The sequence below is a fragment of the Labrus mixtus genome, chromosome 5 (genome assembly GCF_963584025.1).
Source record: "Labrus mixtus chromosome 5, fLabMix1.1, whole genome shotgun sequence".
NCBI lineage: Eukaryota > Metazoa > Chordata > Actinopteri > Labriformes > Labridae > Labrus > Labrus mixtus.
This window is the reverse complement of record NC_083616.1, coordinates 239,092-256,779: the sequence shown is the minus strand read 5'-3', so window position 1 is coordinate 256,779 and position 17,688 is coordinate 239,092. Positions and strand designations below refer to the sequence as shown.

At 40.4% G+C, this 17,688-nt stretch overlaps 1 protein-coding gene across 3 annotated transcripts; it reads left to right on the top strand.

Moving 5' to 3' along the window:
- Positions 1 to 11: 11 nt before the first annotated feature.
- On the top strand, positions 12 to 10,096 carry abcb9 (ATP-binding cassette, sub-family B (MDR/TAP), member 9). Of its 3 annotated transcripts, none has more exons than XM_061037173.1 (12): positions 12 to 195; positions 1,140 to 1,768; positions 2,708 to 2,822; positions 2,962 to 3,092; positions 3,187 to 3,392; positions 3,468 to 3,665; positions 3,759 to 3,887; positions 3,972 to 4,160; positions 5,330 to 5,503; positions 7,613 to 7,772; positions 8,301 to 8,437; positions 8,563 to 10,096. In XM_061037173.1, exons 2-12 carry the CDS (start codon positions 1,141 to 1,143, stop codon positions 8,872 to 8,874), a joined length of 2,379 nt encoding a protein of 792 aa, XP_060893156.1. In that variant the 5' UTR covers positions 12 to 195; position 1,140; the 3' UTR covers positions 8,875 to 10,096. The 3 variants fall into 3 exon arrangements, with proteins under 3 accessions (XP_060893156.1, XP_060893159.1, XP_060893157.1); XM_061037176.1 differs by lacking the exon at positions 12 to 195 and adding an exon at positions 458 to 529; XM_061037174.1 differs by lacking the exon at positions 12 to 195 and adding an exon at positions 482 to 634.
- Positions 10,097 to 17,688: the final 7,592 nt, after the last annotated feature.

The window sequence follows — 17,688 nt, the reverse complement described above, 5'->3', positions numbered from 1 at the left end:
GTAGCATCAATGTTTTTTTTTGCTATTGTTACAACATTCAGACTTTACGTACTGAAGTCAAGTGAACACACTGAAGTCGGAAAAACGACGTCCCTACCCGGAAACTCGGAGCACCGGGCAGCACGTGAATGCAGCACAAGGCAGTGAGGTAGGCTGGGAGAGTCCCTGTCCCCGCCGAGTTAAACGATTTCAAATGTAAGTACTTTGTCTTAACTCAGTAAACTAGCTACCAGTTCTAATGTTATATAAAACAAAAGTGTCTTTAACACTTTGAACTTAACAATAGAGTGATAGGAAACGTGACCATAAACTGCAAATACTTGACATTATGTTAGGTTGTTCCGGTGCAGCTGTTAAGGTTGCTAGGCGACAGGGGGCGGCGCTTAGTAAGGAAATGGTAAGAGGCGGGCGCAGTTAGTGACGCAAACGCGGAATCTTCTGTCAACCGGTCCGGGCAGATTTGAAAGGCTGCTGGGTCCTTCGAAGAGTGCTCCCCCCCTAAATGAGACACAGCTGTAAAGGGCAAGAGGTACCGATTCATAAGACTTAACCTGCTTAGGGTTCGCTGTTGTTTGGCGGTGAAAGACCACTCGTTGTTCTGAAGATCTCTAACCCCGCGTAGCTTCGGGACAAGGTTAGAGTGGCTCACCGATGACCAGATTTCTTCTACCATGTATTTTATTTCAGCTGATCAAACACAGCTAGCTAGACGCATTGTAGAATCAGCCTGTTGTCGCCTTGTTGCTGGTCGATCATTTAAAGTATTTTACAATACTTCAAACAATAGCCTACTCGTGTGGCAGAACTACTCATCATTTATGTCTGCAGCCATAATCCATGTAGACAGACTGTAGCATATAGACCACAGTCAACATACAAAATGAGAAAAACTTTATTATCTGAACTGGCTGCCATGACAATTTCTGAAAGGATTTTTTGCATGTGTACTAAATGTAAGCCTGATTCAAGTTTTTCACCAGATTTCCTATATTCCTATATTTCCTATATTTCCTATATTCCTATATATTTCCTATATTCATATTTCCTATATAATCTAGCTGCTCACCACTTTAATTAAATTTTTATAAAGGGTCCGTTCGGTACAAATTATAACTCAATTGAACTGTTTTGTTTGTCAGCATGGGCCTGAAAGTAGCTGTGAGTTGCACAGTGTTGTATACTCTGCTGGATGTGTGTGTCACCACTGTCCTGTACACACATGGCTCACACCTGAGCGTATTCAAAGAAGATGCACAGAACTTTAACATCTTTCGGTCAACACTGGACCTTTGGGGGACTGCACTGATGAGATCCTCCATTCTGTTAGGAGCCTCTTTGGGGGTCTCATTGAATAGAAGAGACGGCCCATTGAGGGTAGCCAAACTCACCACCCTGGTTCTCTTCATCTGCCTCGTCGTCATCACTTATACGTTGGCCAAGCTGCTGATGCTGAACGAGCTGGGTCCTCTGGAGCATCAGCCCTGGTTCCTGAGCCTCGTTTGTTGGACGTGTGCCTCCTGTCTGGGCGTCATGCTGCTGTGGAGGCTGCTGGGGGTGGAGTCAAACTCAGCAAGCCATCACAACATGTGCAACAAGGGAGGTGAAGGAGGCTCTGAGGACACAGAGAAGCTTGTGGAGGCAGATGGTGAGGAGGAGGAGAAGGAGAAGATCAGCACTGAGGCAACATTAGGACGTCTGCTGGCATACTGCAGGAAGGACGGTGGTCTGCTGTCTGTAGCTGTCCTCTTTCTCCTCATCTCTGCTGTGTGTGAGTGTCCTCCATGTAGCACACACTCATCTTTCCTACTTCAAAAGAGGGCAACACTTACAGTATGTGTCATAGATAGATAGATAGGAACTTTATTAATCCCTTGGGAAGGTTCCCTCAGGAAATTCAGATTCCAGCATCAGGTAACACCAAAGGATAGAACAGCACACAGATATAAAAAACACAAGTTATATACAAATAATATACTGTACACAGTAGCAGCAATAGACATGTCTAAATAAAATATACCGGTACAGATTTATAATAAAATAGCAGCAGCAATTAAAAAAAAAATATATGTCATGGCTTCAACAGTCTTTTCTTGCTACAATGATGATATTTAAAAAAGGGAAGCCTTTAATCCTTTTTATTGGTCTTACACAAAATGAAAGTTTAAAATCAGCTATATGAATCTAGAAGTGGCTGAGATTCTATGCAGTCATGTGTGCAGGGTGTTTTTAGGACATTTTTCATATTAACTCTGTAGTAAGCTTCAAAAGTCAACTGCCTTTTGTGTGGACTTTATACTTTTAGTTCATTAACCTGCCAATGATTGGCTCAATTAATAATTTGATTGACGAGATGTCAGAAAGTGGAGAACATGTGCCTCTTTATGGTCCTTTCAGAATGTTTTTATTTTCATTTAAAAATACTCAAAACACTGAAATTCTCACGTAAAACTAAGAAAAGCAGGCAGTTGTTACCAGGAGAATCTCCAAGATACTTTTATGTTTGTTATTCATAATAGCTTAATATTTGTGTTTTGTTGGGCAGTTTGATATGAGAGCTGTAGTTTAATTCACTTCTTATCCTCGAGATTCCCCTCTGAGGATCAATAAAGATTTATCTCATCTTAGTGAATTCCTCACGTTTAGGAAAGCTTATTAAATAAAACCAGAAGTCAAACTTATAGTAACGTTGTCTGTCCTCACTGTGCAGGTGAAGCCTTCATACCATACTACTACGGGAAAGCAATCGACAGCATCGTGGTGGACAAGAGCATGCAGCACTTTGCTAAACCTGTGATCACAGTGTCTATACTGGCTCTGGCCAGGTCAGTGTGTGTGTGTGTGTTTTTTTATGATCTGGGTCTATTTATAGAACAATGTATTGATTTAAATGTAGATTTGTTTAAATTGATGCTCAGAAGGATTAGGTGCAGGACTTAAATAACAGCCTGACCCTCTCCTCAGCTCACTTGCGATGGGAGTACGTGGAGGAGTCTTCACCCTGACCTTTGCTAGATTAAACCTTCGACTGAGGAACCATCTCTTTACCACTTTGATGAGGCAGGAAATCGCCTTCTTTGATGAAAACCATACAGGTGACATACAAACACTTATCATCCATCCTTCAGCTGTGAAATAACTTCCTTCATTTACATAACAAGTCTTTCTAATATCATGACCTTCCTGTAGGTGACATCATTTCTCGTCTGTCGGCTGACACCACCCAGGTGAGTGACCTCATCTCAGTAAATGTCAACATCTTTCTGAGGAGCACCATCAAGGGTGCCGGCTTCTTCATCTTCATGTTTGGGATGTCCTGGAAGCTCACACTGGTGACCATCATGGGATTCCCCTTCATCGCTCTCATCTCCAAACTGTATGGAAAATACTACAAGGTAAACTACTGCTGTGCCCCTGTTGATCATTCAACTAGCAGACAGATGTGTAATAACTTCTTCTTGGTATTTTAGAAATTGACCAAAGAGGTGCAGACAACCCTCGCAGAAGCCAACAAGGTGGCAGAAGAAACCATTTCCTCCATGAGGACGGTAAGAAGCTTTGCCAACGAGAGCGAGGAGGCCAACAACTACTACAGCAAGCTGTTGGTAATGTTCCAACTCAACAAGAAACAAGCCCTGGCCTACTCCTGCTACATGTGGTCCAGCTGTGTAGGTACCAGCAGCTCCTTCCAGTATATATGGAAAGATGGAATTTGGATTTTTTCAAAGAAATGTTTTGAAGTCATTACGTGTGTGTTTCAGATCTCAGAGCTGGCCTTAGAGGTTGCTGTTCTCTATTATGGCGGTCACCTTGTAGTAACGGGTCAGATGAGTAGTGGTGCCTTGATATCATTCTTCATATATATGCTGGAGTTGGGAGAATGTCTTGAGGTATTTCACTAGTTTTATTATTAACTATGAAAATACAAGATCGTAACCCTCCTTAACAAATATCTCCTGTGGTCTGTCTGACAGAGTATTGCATCTGTTTACACGGGACTGATGCAAGGAGTGGGAGCAGCTGAGAAGGTTTTTGAATACCTGGATAGAACACCTAAACACCCAGCTGATGGCACAGAGGCTCCAGACACATACACGGGTCTGGTGGAGTTCAAAAACATCACATTTGCCTACCCAACACGCCCGGAAACGGAAATTCTCAAGGTTTGCTAAGAGGGATGTAACTGTGTTGATGACTGTTTTAACCCTCAGGCATCAGTTTAATTTATGACCCTCTGAAGTCACCAAGGACAAAAATGTCCACTTCCAAAAAACTGATATATAAATAGAACAGATTGATATTTGTTTCTACTTTTTTTTGCATGAATCTCTTTAACAACTCCAGCCCTACTCAAAATGATCAAATATTGAATAATTATCAGGAATTTAACCCTTTAAATGCCAAAATCATGTAATCAAACTGGCATTTAAAGGGTTAAAGTCCTGATAATTATTCAGTATTTGATAGTTTTGAGCAGGGCTGGAGTTGTTTAAGAGATTTATGCAGAAAGAAGTAGAAAAAAATATCAATCTGTTCTATTTTTATATCAGTTTTTGTAAACTGGACATTTTCGCTCTCCAATGTCCAAACAGGGAACTACATTTTAAATCTGATGCTACACAAAAACTAACAATACATCAAAGTCAATATCTTGGATAATCTTTGACATATCCAAGACTGATTTTTAAAAAAATCCCCCGGCCACCAAATATTTGTTTTATGGAAAATAACAAATTTTTGTGTTTTTTTTCATAAATAACAACAGTGACATCAAGTAATCAAACTGGCATTTAAAGGGTTAAATTCCTGATAATTATTCAGTATTTGATAGTTTTGAGCAGGGCTGAAGTTGTTTAAGAGATTTATGCAGAAAGAAGTAGAAAAAAATATCAATCTGTTCTATTTATATATCAGTTTTTTGTAAGTGGACATTTTTGTCCTTAGTGACTTCAGAGGGTAGTAAACATGTTTCTCAGTGTTCTATTGATCTATTAAAAAAAATAAAATGTGCATTCCAAAATGGTGGGTACCATATGCACTAACAGAGACAAAATGATGGCCAGATGAAGAGGAAACATTTGACCAAATGGACAAAAATGTCCATAATGATGCATGAGGGTTAAAATTCTTAAACAAGTGGAACTGATCAGTTAGAGTCCAGGAGGCAGAGTTCGTGTCACATGTATACATCTTGTTTATTTATGTTTGCAATGCCCCCCCCATTCATTCACTACTGATATCATATTTAATGAACGCTGAATTTAGTGTAACTTTTCATAGCAGTACATTTGTATGTAAATTCAATAATTTCCTGGGTTGATGTGTGTTACAGGAAGTGTCATTTACTCTGCGGCCAGGCGAGGTCACGGCCCTTGTGGGACCTTCTGGCAGTGGAAAAAGTTCCTGTGTAAGTCTCCTGGAAAACTTCTACCCTCCTCAGGAAGGCCAAGTGCTGCTGGATGGAGAGCCTGTTCACATTTTACAGCATGACTATCTCCACTCCAAGGTCAGTCCTATCAGGCACTTTGATCAACGGTTGATGGTCAAGACTGGTCTTATCTGTAGCGTAATTCTACTTCTTATTTTAATTTATTAAGACATTATAGACTTTATTTAATTCAGGGCACACTTCCCTTTATTGGAAGAAATTAACTTTAACTGTATAAGTTAATTCATTAATCAGTTAGTTTCATATCTTGAAAGAAGTCAATTCTACAAATGTTAAACCAGAAAACACACAGACAAAGTCCTGAATTTTATGTGTAAAATTGAATATAAAAAGGGGTAAACAATAATGTATAGATGAAACAGATAAAGAATATGATTATTATGATTGGTATAATGCAATTATAATGTATGGTGACATTATATATTTAGTAATGAGATAAGACGCGGTATTGTTTGAATGACTTAATCAGAAAATGGTCAAAAAGAAAAAGTTGATAAATTAATTTTTGGGATTCTATTTGGATTTAAAGGAGGGCTCTGAATAGACACGACTCAAGACTTAATCTTCCAACACCCCTTGCCACCAGCAGTCTTACTGTGAGATGTGTTCAATTGAACTCCGCCGGCTGGTCCCACGTTTCAGTCTCTGGCAAGCAGTTCTTTTCAGGCCCAGAGAGGTCCACGGGCCAGATTAGATGCCTTGACACCTTGGTCGGAGTGTGCAGCTGGGATGGAGATTGTACGTCGGTTCAGCCGTCGTCTCAGAAGCTCCAAGAGGATCCAACAGGAAAAAATATTAAAGAGTCTTTTGAGACGTCGATTTCCAATTCAGACTAACCAATTAATTCAAATTAAGAAATTGGCGTTGAAAATTGAAGAGCATAGACTTTGGAGAAGAAAGTTCAAAAACCTTGCTTGAGCCAGAAAGAATTGATGTTCCAAAAATTGTGCGTGAAAAAGAAAGTTCAGCAGAGACTCGTCTCTACGGCACAAACTTAAAAGAAGTGATTCGGACCGAAGTCCGAAGAGAAGAGAGCAAGAGCTGAAGCTCTAAAACCTTAAAACTAAACTGGAGATCTAAGCTGAGTGTGAACTCTTATCAGCTGCAGGAGAGATGGGTGGGGCCCTGCAGGAGAAGGGTTACTCCCATTCTGACTGGAGGACAATTGTTTAAACTAAACCGAGTTTACTCAGTAAGATTAAGAATAAGAATCTAAACATATATACGTCACCATACATTGATTTGATATTATTTCTATCAGATCCACGTTGATGTAGGTTCACGTCATATATTTAGACAAACATTTCTATCAGATTCATGTTGAGATGAAAATCACACCATCTGGGAACATCCTCAGTTAATCCCAGCCTGTAGGTGAACAAAACCATGTTATACAGTCAACATTCTTAATAAGACATATTAATAAAGTAGGAAAAGAAGTTGGTGTCTTTAAATAACACCTTCTATAGCTAATATCAAAGAGTATGCTTTATAACACGTCTAAATATATAATTATGAAGGTTACGTATTCATGGATTCTAACACTAGATGGCAATAGTGCTCCACGTCAAATTCCTATTAAACATAATATAACTCTTATTCCTGTTCTGAAGATCAGATTTTGAGTTTAAAAAGATGATTATAATACATTCAATGTGACAATTACAAATATCTAGATGAAGAAAGACATAAATGTTCATTTGATGCAGAATTGAAAGCTGTGGTTTAATTCAGTTCTTCAGCAGTCCTTCAACAGATGGTCAATTTTACGACTTTGCAGAGACTGGTTTCGGTCACAGTTCATGTCTTTGGGGTCAATTCATAGATAGCAGAGTGTTCTGTTTCCGCTCGGTTGTTTATTCAAGGTGTTGTAAAAGTTCATAACATCCTGTCTGAGAGGGAGACTTAAATCATTGTTCAGTTCCTTTGTTTCTTGGTAAAACAAAGTAACCCAGATGTTAAGCCACCTTCCTGAGTCCTGCAGAAAGAGAGGTTGTGAAACTTGTCTGCTAATATCGGCTACATATCCTTCATTTGTGTGATTTTCTACAAATATTTAAAAGACACATGTTTAAGTATGTTTCTCAGTCATTTCCTACTTTGGATATTTAAAATACACAGGACTCTTCTCTACTGTTTGAGTTGACCTTCTTGTTCTTTCTGCAGGTAGCTCTCGTGAGCCAGGAGCCTGTGCTGTTTGCCCGGACAGTGAAGGAGAACATCACCTATGGCCTGACTGACATCCCCATGGAGGCTGTAGTGGAGGCTGCTATCAAAGCTAATGCTCATGAGTTCATCACCTCCTTCCCTAAGGGCTATGAGACACGTAAATACACTTTCCTTTATTGAAATAAGAAGAGGATTCTACCCCCATGCTGTGTTTTCTAATAGTGATGTCTGTTTCCACAAAGAGAAGAACACATCAGAGCAGATATACTCTTCAGCCGGTAAAGGTTGGGTTAGATGTGATTCATAATCTTTATCCATACTAATGCATTATTCACTCGTTGATTATATTTTTTAAATCTGAAAAGCAGTAATTACAGCAGACATAATACAGTATTTCTTTCCCCTACAGCCTGTACGGCTTTTGAGTAAAATGAACGTTCACCTATAGGGACCTTCGTTTGCATTGCTTCCCTTCTCTCTATCGTCAAGTATTCAAAAACACTTCAAATGTACCCTCAAAATGTTTAAAAGGCCCGTTAGATTCCAACTTCTTATTAAGTCACTACAGAAAATTCATAGAGATAAAGAGCGCTATCCTACACTTTGGTACCATTGCTGTGACATCAACAGCCATACATTACTGATCATGATGCATCATGATGCTTAATGATTTGTCCTTCCACAGTTGTTGGTGAGAAAGGAACCCACTTGTCTGGAGGGCAGAAGCAAAGGGTGGCCATTGCAAGAGCTCTCATCCGTAATCCTCGTGTCCTCATACTTGACGAGGCGACCAGTGCTCTGGATGCAGAAAGTGAGCACTCTGTAAGTGAAAAGCTACATTTACTAAAGCCAACTGATGTACAGTCACATGGTCCTATCATGCACTCTACAGTATAGGACTTTGAAATGTGTGTTGGGTTGACTCATTGTTTTCTTCTCTCCTGCAGGTTCAGCAGGCTCTGAATGCAGTCATGAAGGAGTGCACGATGCTGGTGATTGCTCATCGGCTCAGCACGGTGGAGAAGGCAGACAACATCATTGTGATCGACAAGGGCCGTGTGGCTGAGCAGGGCTGTCACAGTCAGCTGATGGAGAATGGGGAACTGTATTATAAGTTGGTGCAGAGGCAGGTGTTGGGCATGGAGACAGGTTTGGAGGTCGTCAATGCTCCAAAGAAACAAAGCTGGAAGTCAGACGGTGGAGGGCAGAAGAGAAGACAAAGCAGCAGCAGTGAGTCAGAGTGCACTTTACGCTACTGACAATGAAAGACAGGTTATCACACACAGACAGACACACACGTGTGTTTAAATACCTCATTGTGCTCCAAAAAGAATGAATTACTCTTTTACTTTATTGTTTCCATAGGATAAGTTTCTGCTTTATATTGAATGAACTAGGTTTGACAATGCTTTGTGTAGTTTGCTTTTCAACCATATAACTTGAAACTGGTAGTAAAGGGAAGGGGAGGGAACATATGTGCCTTTATATGTTAAACTCAGTGCACTTTAGAAAGCTAATGTTGTGTGGGGTGAAGACAAATCAAAGCAGTACAAATAGATAACTCATGTCAGTTTTAAAATCACTAGAAATTACAAACACTAAATAATGATAATCCATATTAGCCTTTAGCTTCAAGCTAAATGCTGCATTTTTCTTTTACTTCTAATGTGATGATCTGATTTACTTGTAAGCATGGATCGTGACACATTTTGTGTTTTGAAGCTTTAAATATGATGAGCTTTCTTCTCTGTTGTGTTTTTAGAATATGATTTGGCAGTAGCCTGTTTCCTGCATGTGACAGATATGTGTGAACTCTGCGTGTGTGCTTGGTTTGGAGGAGTTTTGTCCATTCAACCAACTCTCCTCAGAGATGTTTAATTTTAGAGAAATCAGCAGTACAAAAGCATGATCTGTTAAGGAGAGGTTGATTGGATCCTGAGCCTGAAAGCAAAGCTCTGGATTTACCGCTCGATCTCCGTTCCAACCCCTCACCTGAGGTCATGAGCTTTGAGTAGAGACTGAAAGAATAAGATCGAGGATACAAGCGGCTGAAGTGAGTTACCTCTGGAGGGCGTCTCAGCTTTAGAGAGAGGGGGAGGAGCTTAGACATTCAGGGGGAGCTCGGAGTAGAGCCGTTGCTCCTTTGCAAGGATCCAGGTGAGGTGGTTCAACATCTGATCAGGATCCTCCTGGACCCCTCCCTTTAGAGGTTTTCCAGGCCCACCCAACTGGGAGGAGACCCCGGGGTGGACCCAGAGTTCACTGGAGGGATTATATAGCCCGTCTAGCCTGGGAACGCCTCAGTTTACCCCAGGAGGATCTGGAAAAAGTTTCTGGGGAGAGGGTGGAAGTCTGGGTGGACTTACTGCTCCTGCTGCCACTACGACCCGACCTCAGATACGAGGAAGATGATGGATGGATGATTGGATCCTGTTGTGTTGTTCCTGTGCTTACCTCAACAAAGAAGTTAAAACCCCAAAATGTCTTTTGTTATTTTTTTAACAAGATGCCTCTTCAAAGGGGTCAGAGTACCAAGATCAACAAGGACTAAGAGGTTTCTACTAAGAGAACTTCTATTAGGCTAGTTCACTAACCGAGACCGAGTTATTTCATGAAGACCCCCTTATACAGAGGTATGAACTAGGCATAGATAAGACCCTCTAGCTGAACTGTTATACTTGTTACATTTCATTCTGACACATGACAATTAGGGTGAATTAGCCGAATGTGGGACACCTAAGCTCCAGTGGGTGTAGGTCTTCCTCAAACACATGAAAGTCAATAAAACGAAGGATTAACACAAGTTGTGACGTCAAAATCTCATGAGTTCTCACAGATTAGGATGTGCAATCTTCCAACAGGAAGTAGACAGCGGGAAGACCACCCACAGGTCAGTGACATACTGTTTAGACAAACTTAATGTTAAGGGTATACATTTCTTAAAAATAAAACAATCCTGATTTTTTTTTTTTATCAGGATGTGTTTATGATATGTTTGTTCATCAAAATATATTAGGTGGTAAAAAAAAAAAAAGCTCTATATTTGTTATTTTTAATCAAATTTTCCATTGACAGTGTGATTTGCCTAATGTGGGACACTTGTAAAAGTAAGCCTACTTCAGTCCGGCAAAAAGTGGCATGATCATTTACAGGATGTCAGTCTTTAAATGCATTGTTTTAGATATAAAAGATGAAGGGCTCATTATATTCAATCATTTAGCGTGGTGTCATCTCTGTTAAATTAGTGATGATGAGTTTTTGTGTGTGAAGAGAGTACCCTTGCCTTTTTAAAGTCAGGGATAATGTTAAGATTTAAATATTCACAACATAAAAACATTTATTCCACTTAATTCTGTGCATGTTATTGAATAATCAAATGGAATGCATTTCCGATCATAATGACAAAGGACAGAAATAAGACAGGGAGAGAGAAGCAGTCAAAGAAGCAGGGAAGGAAACTGAATCAGTAGAGGCAGGACAGGATGTGTGTTGGGGGGGTGGGGGTAGAGGTGGCAGATATGGGAAAAATATCATATCACGATTTTTTTCATACTGATCTTTAGACAAATCTGTAAGTTACTGACCAGTTCAACCAAACTTATTTCCCTGTATAATGTTTTTAAATGCACAAAAACGATGCTGACAAGTTTAGTCTATTTGAAAAACATCTTTGTAGGAGGTCTGGAGGTCTCTCACCCAGAAGATCTTTAGCATCAAAAATGTCTTTCCCTCAATTTGATCAATATTTATGCACAAGTTGAAGGTTTTCCTCACCACTTTGAAATAATGATTGAGTTATGTGTCCTCTTTTTATGTTCATCAGGAACATTTTCACGCAGTGATGCATTCATTTAAGAACATGTAGGCTTCGAGTTCTTGTGTTTCTGTTCTATTTTAGCCCTGCAGAGTTCCTACAGCTGTAGCTTCATACAGGCTCTGCAGCCTTTGTTGTTTTTTATGACATCATTGGACTAACTTTAGTTTGGTTTATATATAATCAAACATAATACAGAATTTGTTCATTCTGTGACACATGATCAAAGTATGTTTTACTGACAGAAGTGTTTAATTCATAGAGGGGGCGGGACATTGTTGATTGACAGACAGACAGTCACCATGGTTACTCACTCTCACCGGCCTGCTGCTTTGTAACATCATTTAGCCTAATCCCAATAGGTTCCGTTATCACAACAGGTGAGCTTCGGGTGGAGAGGCTTGATAAGTAATTTTTAAAAACAGAGGACACATCTGTGTCGGAGCATAAACTGCAGCATGATAGAATAAACACATAAGCCCGGTTCTACGATCTCCCTGCTTTGGCAGATCGTCAGCAAGTTAAAATCCTTCACGATCTAATAATAATAATACATTTATTCATAAAGCGCTTTAAATCAAAGTGCTGTACAAAACAATACAGTTAAAATACAGGAAAAAACATACAGAGAAATCATGACTCATACTCAACAGTAAACAGATGGGTCTTTAACTTTGCTTTAAAAACCTCAACAGAAAAAGCCTGCCTAATGGCCAGAGGTAAACTGTTCCAAAGTGTCAGTGCACGGAAAGAAAAAGCCCGCTCACCAACTGTCTTCTTTCTGACCTTTGGGACACTCAGAAGACCCGTCCCCTGAGAATGCAGGGCTCGGGCAGGCACATAGGGGTTAACCAGGTCGGTAAGATACAATGGTGCGCTACCATTTAATATTTTAAAAGTTAGCAGCAGCACCTTAAAGTCTGCTCTGGCATGAATAGGGAGCCAATGAAGAGAGGCCAACACCGGGGTAATGTGTTCATATCTGCAGGCTCCGGTTAGAACACGAGCTGCAGCATTCTGAACCATCTGCAGACTTCGCAGACTTTTCTTTGGCAGACCTGACAGAAGGACATTACAATAATCTAGCCTAGATGACACAAAGGCATGGATGAGGACCTCAGCATCCTTAAACGACAAGATTGATCTGATCTTGGAGATGTTTCTCAGGTGGAAAAAAGCAACTCTGGTCACTTCCTTTATGTGTAATTCAAACGATAGTGTCTGATCGAAAAGCACACCAAGATTCTTAACTCGGTCTCTGCGATTGATTACACAATCATCGAGAGACAAAGTAATAGGATCAAAAAGATGACCCAGTTTCGCTGGTCTGATAAACATCATTTCTGTCTTAGCAGAATTAAGCAACAAGACATTTTTTGATAACCAGCTCTTAACAGCTGCAAGACAGGCCTCAAGTTTAGCTGTATCATACTTACTTCCTACACCTAATGGCATGTACAGCTGCAAATCATCCGCATAACAATGAAAAGCAATCCCAAAAGAACGCAATATCTGACCCAGTGGGGATAGGTAAAGTGAGAACAGCAATGGACCCAGTACAGACCCCTGTGGAACCCCATGCCTAACAGCACATGGCTCAGAGAGTATGTTGTTATATAAAACACATTGAGATCTTTCTGACAGGTAGGATCTTAACCACTCCAGAACTTGTCCTGAGATGCCAAAATAGTTCTCAAGCCTATCCAGTAGAATGGTCCACCGTATCGAAAGCAGCGCAACCCCATAGTAAGATCATGTAAAGCAATCGGGCTGATATAACGAGAAGATCTTGTGATCCTTGTTTCTTCCCCATGGGTAAGTGAATTTGGAATTAAAATTTCAAATAAAATTAGTGAGTGATCTAAAACAGGTAACACGCAGATTTCATTTACCGAGACCGACAACCCATAGCCCAACACTAGATCAAGTGTATGTCCACGCTGATGTGTTGGACCAGACACAAATTGTGTGAGATTAAAAGACTCAATAATATTTAAAAAGTCTTTAACCAGAGACTTGTCCTCACAACAAATGTGAATATTAAAATCACCAACAATTAAAATCCTCTCATATTGCAGAAAGAAGCTGGATAAAAGGACTGCAAATTCAGAGATAAATGTGTCATTGTATTTGGGTGGACGGTAGATAACAGCAACTAAAACAACAGAGGGGTTATTTAAAGTGAAAAGCTGCAGTTCAAAACTAGTGAAGACAGGAAAATTAAGAATCTGTTTGCATTTAAAATTATCCTTAAAAAATGAGGCCACCCCCCCTCCTCTGCCTGTCAGTCTAGGAGAGCTGAAGAAACTGGCATCAGGAGGACAGAGTTCCACCAGGGGCGCTAATTCACCGCCATGCAACCAAGTCTCTGTTAAAAACATTACATCCAGCTCATGAGAGTCATAAAAGTCACGGAGGATCGTAATATTGCCCACCACTGCGGGGGGGGGGGGGGGGGGGGGGGGGGGGGGCTTAGAAGAGTATAGACAGATCGTTGAGGACGGTGGGGTTCCTCAGCTGAGGATGTTGGCTAGGGCTTGGACAGTTCCTAAATCCACTCTCCAGCGCAGGGTAAAAGGTTACTGTCATCACATGATTGGCAGAAAGCCATTCATTTCTGTGGAGGATGAAGCAGAGCTGGGGGAGTTGATTTAATTCCTGGGAAAACGTGGGTTCCCCTTGAGGATGGAGGACATTCGTATACTGGCCTACCAGTTTGCTGGAAAAAAGGGTATAAAAGGCTTCAGCGAAAACACAAAAAAGGCTGGCTATAAATGGTTTCAGGGGTTCCTAAGACGAAACCCCATCGTGGGAATGCACAAACCAGAGGCACTCTCAGCTGCAAGGGCAGCAGGATTCAATCCTACTGTAGTGAATAAGTGGTTTGACACATATAAAGTCCTGATTGAGACCCTGGGTTTGGAAAATGTTCCAGACCACATCTGGAATTGTGACGAAACGGGGCTCCAGGATCACTTCCTGTCCACCAGGGTGGTTGCTAAAGTTGGGGCACCCTGTTTTGAGGTTACTGGTGGAGAGAAAGGGCAAACCACCACCTCAATCAATGCTGCTGTTGGGTATGGACCCACAATGATAATACTCAAAGGCAAGCAGATTGGCTCTTCGGGGCTCCAAAGAATACTTTTGTGAAGATGTCAGATAATGGGTGGATAAACGCTGACTTGTTCACAGAATGGGGGAGGCGGTTTCTTCAAGGTCTTCCGAAAGATGATCCACGACCACATGTGCTGCTTGTTGATGGTCACACCTCTCATGTCTACAACATTGACTTGAGAGAGAACAGAGTTCATGTATTTAGCCTACCCCCTCACACAACACACTACCTGCAGCCAGCAAACAGAGCACTGTTCAAGAGCTTAAAACACTACTGGAAGCTTGAGGGATGAAGGATCACCAGGGAGAGTGGAGGGAAACAGCTTGACAGGGTATTGTTCATGCCACTGTTTTAAAAGGCCTGGGTGCAAGCCGCTACCTCATCAAATGCCAAGGCTGGCTTTCGGGGGTCAGGGATATACCCATTCAACTTCGAGAAGATCAATGAGAATCTTAATAACTGAGAGATCCTTTCAAGAGACTCCATTAGACCCAGTGGAACCTGCACCAGCAACCCCATGTCATCCTCCACTTGATGATGATGATTTTTGTCATCCACAAACATGGGATCTTTTGGAGCAGACCCTATATCACCCTCTGCATGATGCTGTTCAGCCAACAATCTTTGCTCCTCAGCACTCTCAACCCCACCTTCTTCTGTCCACCATTGTTACCCCATCACCTCTTGCAGAGGAGGTTGAAGTGGTGACACAGCCAGAAGTCTCATTCCAATCTCTAATCAAAATTCCAGTGAGAGAACGCCCAACCACCAGCCGCCAGAGGGCCAAACCTCCTTCCTATAATCTGACCAGCGATGAGCATCTTTCTTTCATTAAAGAGAAAGGGGAAGAAGCAAAAAAATAAGACAAAGGAAACAAGTGGACCAGGAACTCTGTGCAATCTGCAAGTGTTCATATGGGGACAGAGAGGACCCCAAGTCCACAGAGGAGTGGCTTTCCTGTGCAGTCTGTGTCCAGTGGTTCCATGAAAGCTATGTAGAGGATAATGGGGTTATAGACGACGATGGCTCCTTGACATGCAAGAATTGCTTGTTTGCAGAAATGTAATGAGCTATACTTCTGCAGGTTGTTATTTCTAGGCCCATGCATTACAGGTTATTCAGTAACTATCCATGAAGCAGTGTGTAAGCAATGGTCTTACCCACGTTAGTTTTTTTAGTCTTGCTGTGTCTTGTTGCTCCAGGTTTGATGTATGCATTCAAGTTTGCCTGTTATGATTGTATGCTTTTCCTGTTTAGTGGAGCTACCCCGGAATTTGTTGACTAATTGGTTGTTTTGTTTATTTTCCATGCTGAATTGTTAAGAAATGTAATAGCACATTTTTGGTAAAGATGAGAATAAATATTAAAAAGGTTATGTTGCATATTTCTCTGTGGAAAAACACAGTTTGAAAGATTTGTCTATCAACTAATCATTTGGTCAACAAAATATTATTAGTGTTAGTTGGCTAAGAATTTATTTTGTTCAGGACAGGCTTATGAAATAGAACAATTTTAAACATTGTTAAATTGCAATTCTTTGAATAAATATATTCATAAAATGTTCGTTACGGTCTGCCTTCTCTGCATTTCAGATATGATCATATAGGCTACGTGTTGTCTTTCTACTAAATGCATCAAAACTATTATAGTCCTTTATTAGAGTTTTGTAACACCAATAACATTGTAAGTGGTAAAATGATGGATTATGGGATTGCACATTTTAGACTTGAGTGTGACAGACCTGAGAGGTTTTTATTACCTGCATTAAGATGATTTAGGCCTTTTAACATAGACTTTTAAGTGTCCCACATTTAGAACAGCACTGTCCCACATTAGGAAATGCAGATTGGAAGAGACACTAAGACCAATGATATGTCTACTATTTCTTTAATGAGTGTGATAACTGGATTTTCTCTTTTGGTTTGATTAGGGCACATCTTGGGGTTTTCAAAATGGTACTGGGTGTGGATTTAATGTATTGCTTCATATTGCAATATATTCCAGAAGTCTGAAACGCAACATTCGTCCCACATTAGGCTAATTCACCCTACATGAAGCTATAAAAGCTATTGACTTGACATGCTGAGACATAGGTACACAACCCCAAACCTGTTTGTCTTCATGTGGTATGAGACTGTAATCCATGACCTGGTAGACAACAGTTCAGGGGAGAGGACGAACTCACTACAAAACACAGCAGAAGATTGAAATGGTGGATGGTCAGGCTTAACCTGTGAAAAAACCTAGATGCTGCAGAAACATTGGCAACAGGACTGTGTCGACGGCCTATTCTTCATAAAGAAGCATTAGGGGTTAGTTAGTCAGCGCATAACAAACAAGCCAATCCCCTGATTGGACAGCAACCCACTCTGAGACATGTTGTCTTATTGGACTTCTCTACATATGAGACCAGGGCCAGTAATATAAGTGAGATGTGTAATATAGAGAGAGTGAGGAGCACAGTCTAGAAATTCTATATTTACCTGATAAAGCTGCTGAATGAGAGGAGTCCAGAGATCTGGACCAGCTGAGATTTGTGGATGGACTGAAATAATCAAACTCTCTGTTAAATAAGAGTGAAAACCATAAATATACTTGTAAGATTAAGATGTGTTAATGAACTACTTCACACAAGTTCACACTTTGTGGACACTGGAGCTGTGTGGAAGTGTTTCCCCACAGAAAGCTCTATTCATAAGTTACTTATAATAAGACTATAGACAACAAGACTCGCACTGATTTTTATCTGTAAATGTGAAGGGTAAATATCTTATAGGTCAAAGTGTATGTCATTTAAATTAAAGTATGTTGGTACATTTGCATTAAAGGTGCATTCTTCTGTTCTTCTATCGCAAAAGTACACTTTGCTTACTTACCAAATGAACTTCAGATATGCTTTCTTTAACCTTTGAGCTCCACAGTATGGAAGCGATTAGTGATCAGAATTCAAGTGATAAAGCTAATTTGAAAATTCAAATGCATTAACAGAAATGCTTTTTAATTTTCAGAATATGAGTGTATTATTTGACTCAAAAATAAAATCATGATTAATTTATCTAATTTGAATTTTAGTTTTCAACTTCAAAAATGCACATTCTTTGACTGAATTAAAATGAGGAAGAAAATGACATTTGCTTTTTCATT

Excerpts from the sequence above, each read along its gene's own strand:
- abcb9 (XM_061037173.1), top strand. The coding sequence starts at position 1,141 with ATGGGCCTGAAAGTAGCTGTGAGTTGCACAGTGTTGTATACTCTGCTG. Across the intron at positions 1,769-2,707 it reads TCTCCTCATCTCTGCTGTGT|GTGAAGCCTTCATACCATAC; the intron begins GTGAGTGTCCTC and ends CTCACTGTGCAG. Across the intron at positions 4,161-5,329 it reads CGGAAACGGAAATTCTCAAG|GAAGTGTCATTTACTCTGCG; the intron begins GTTTGCTAAGAG and ends TGTGTGTTACAG.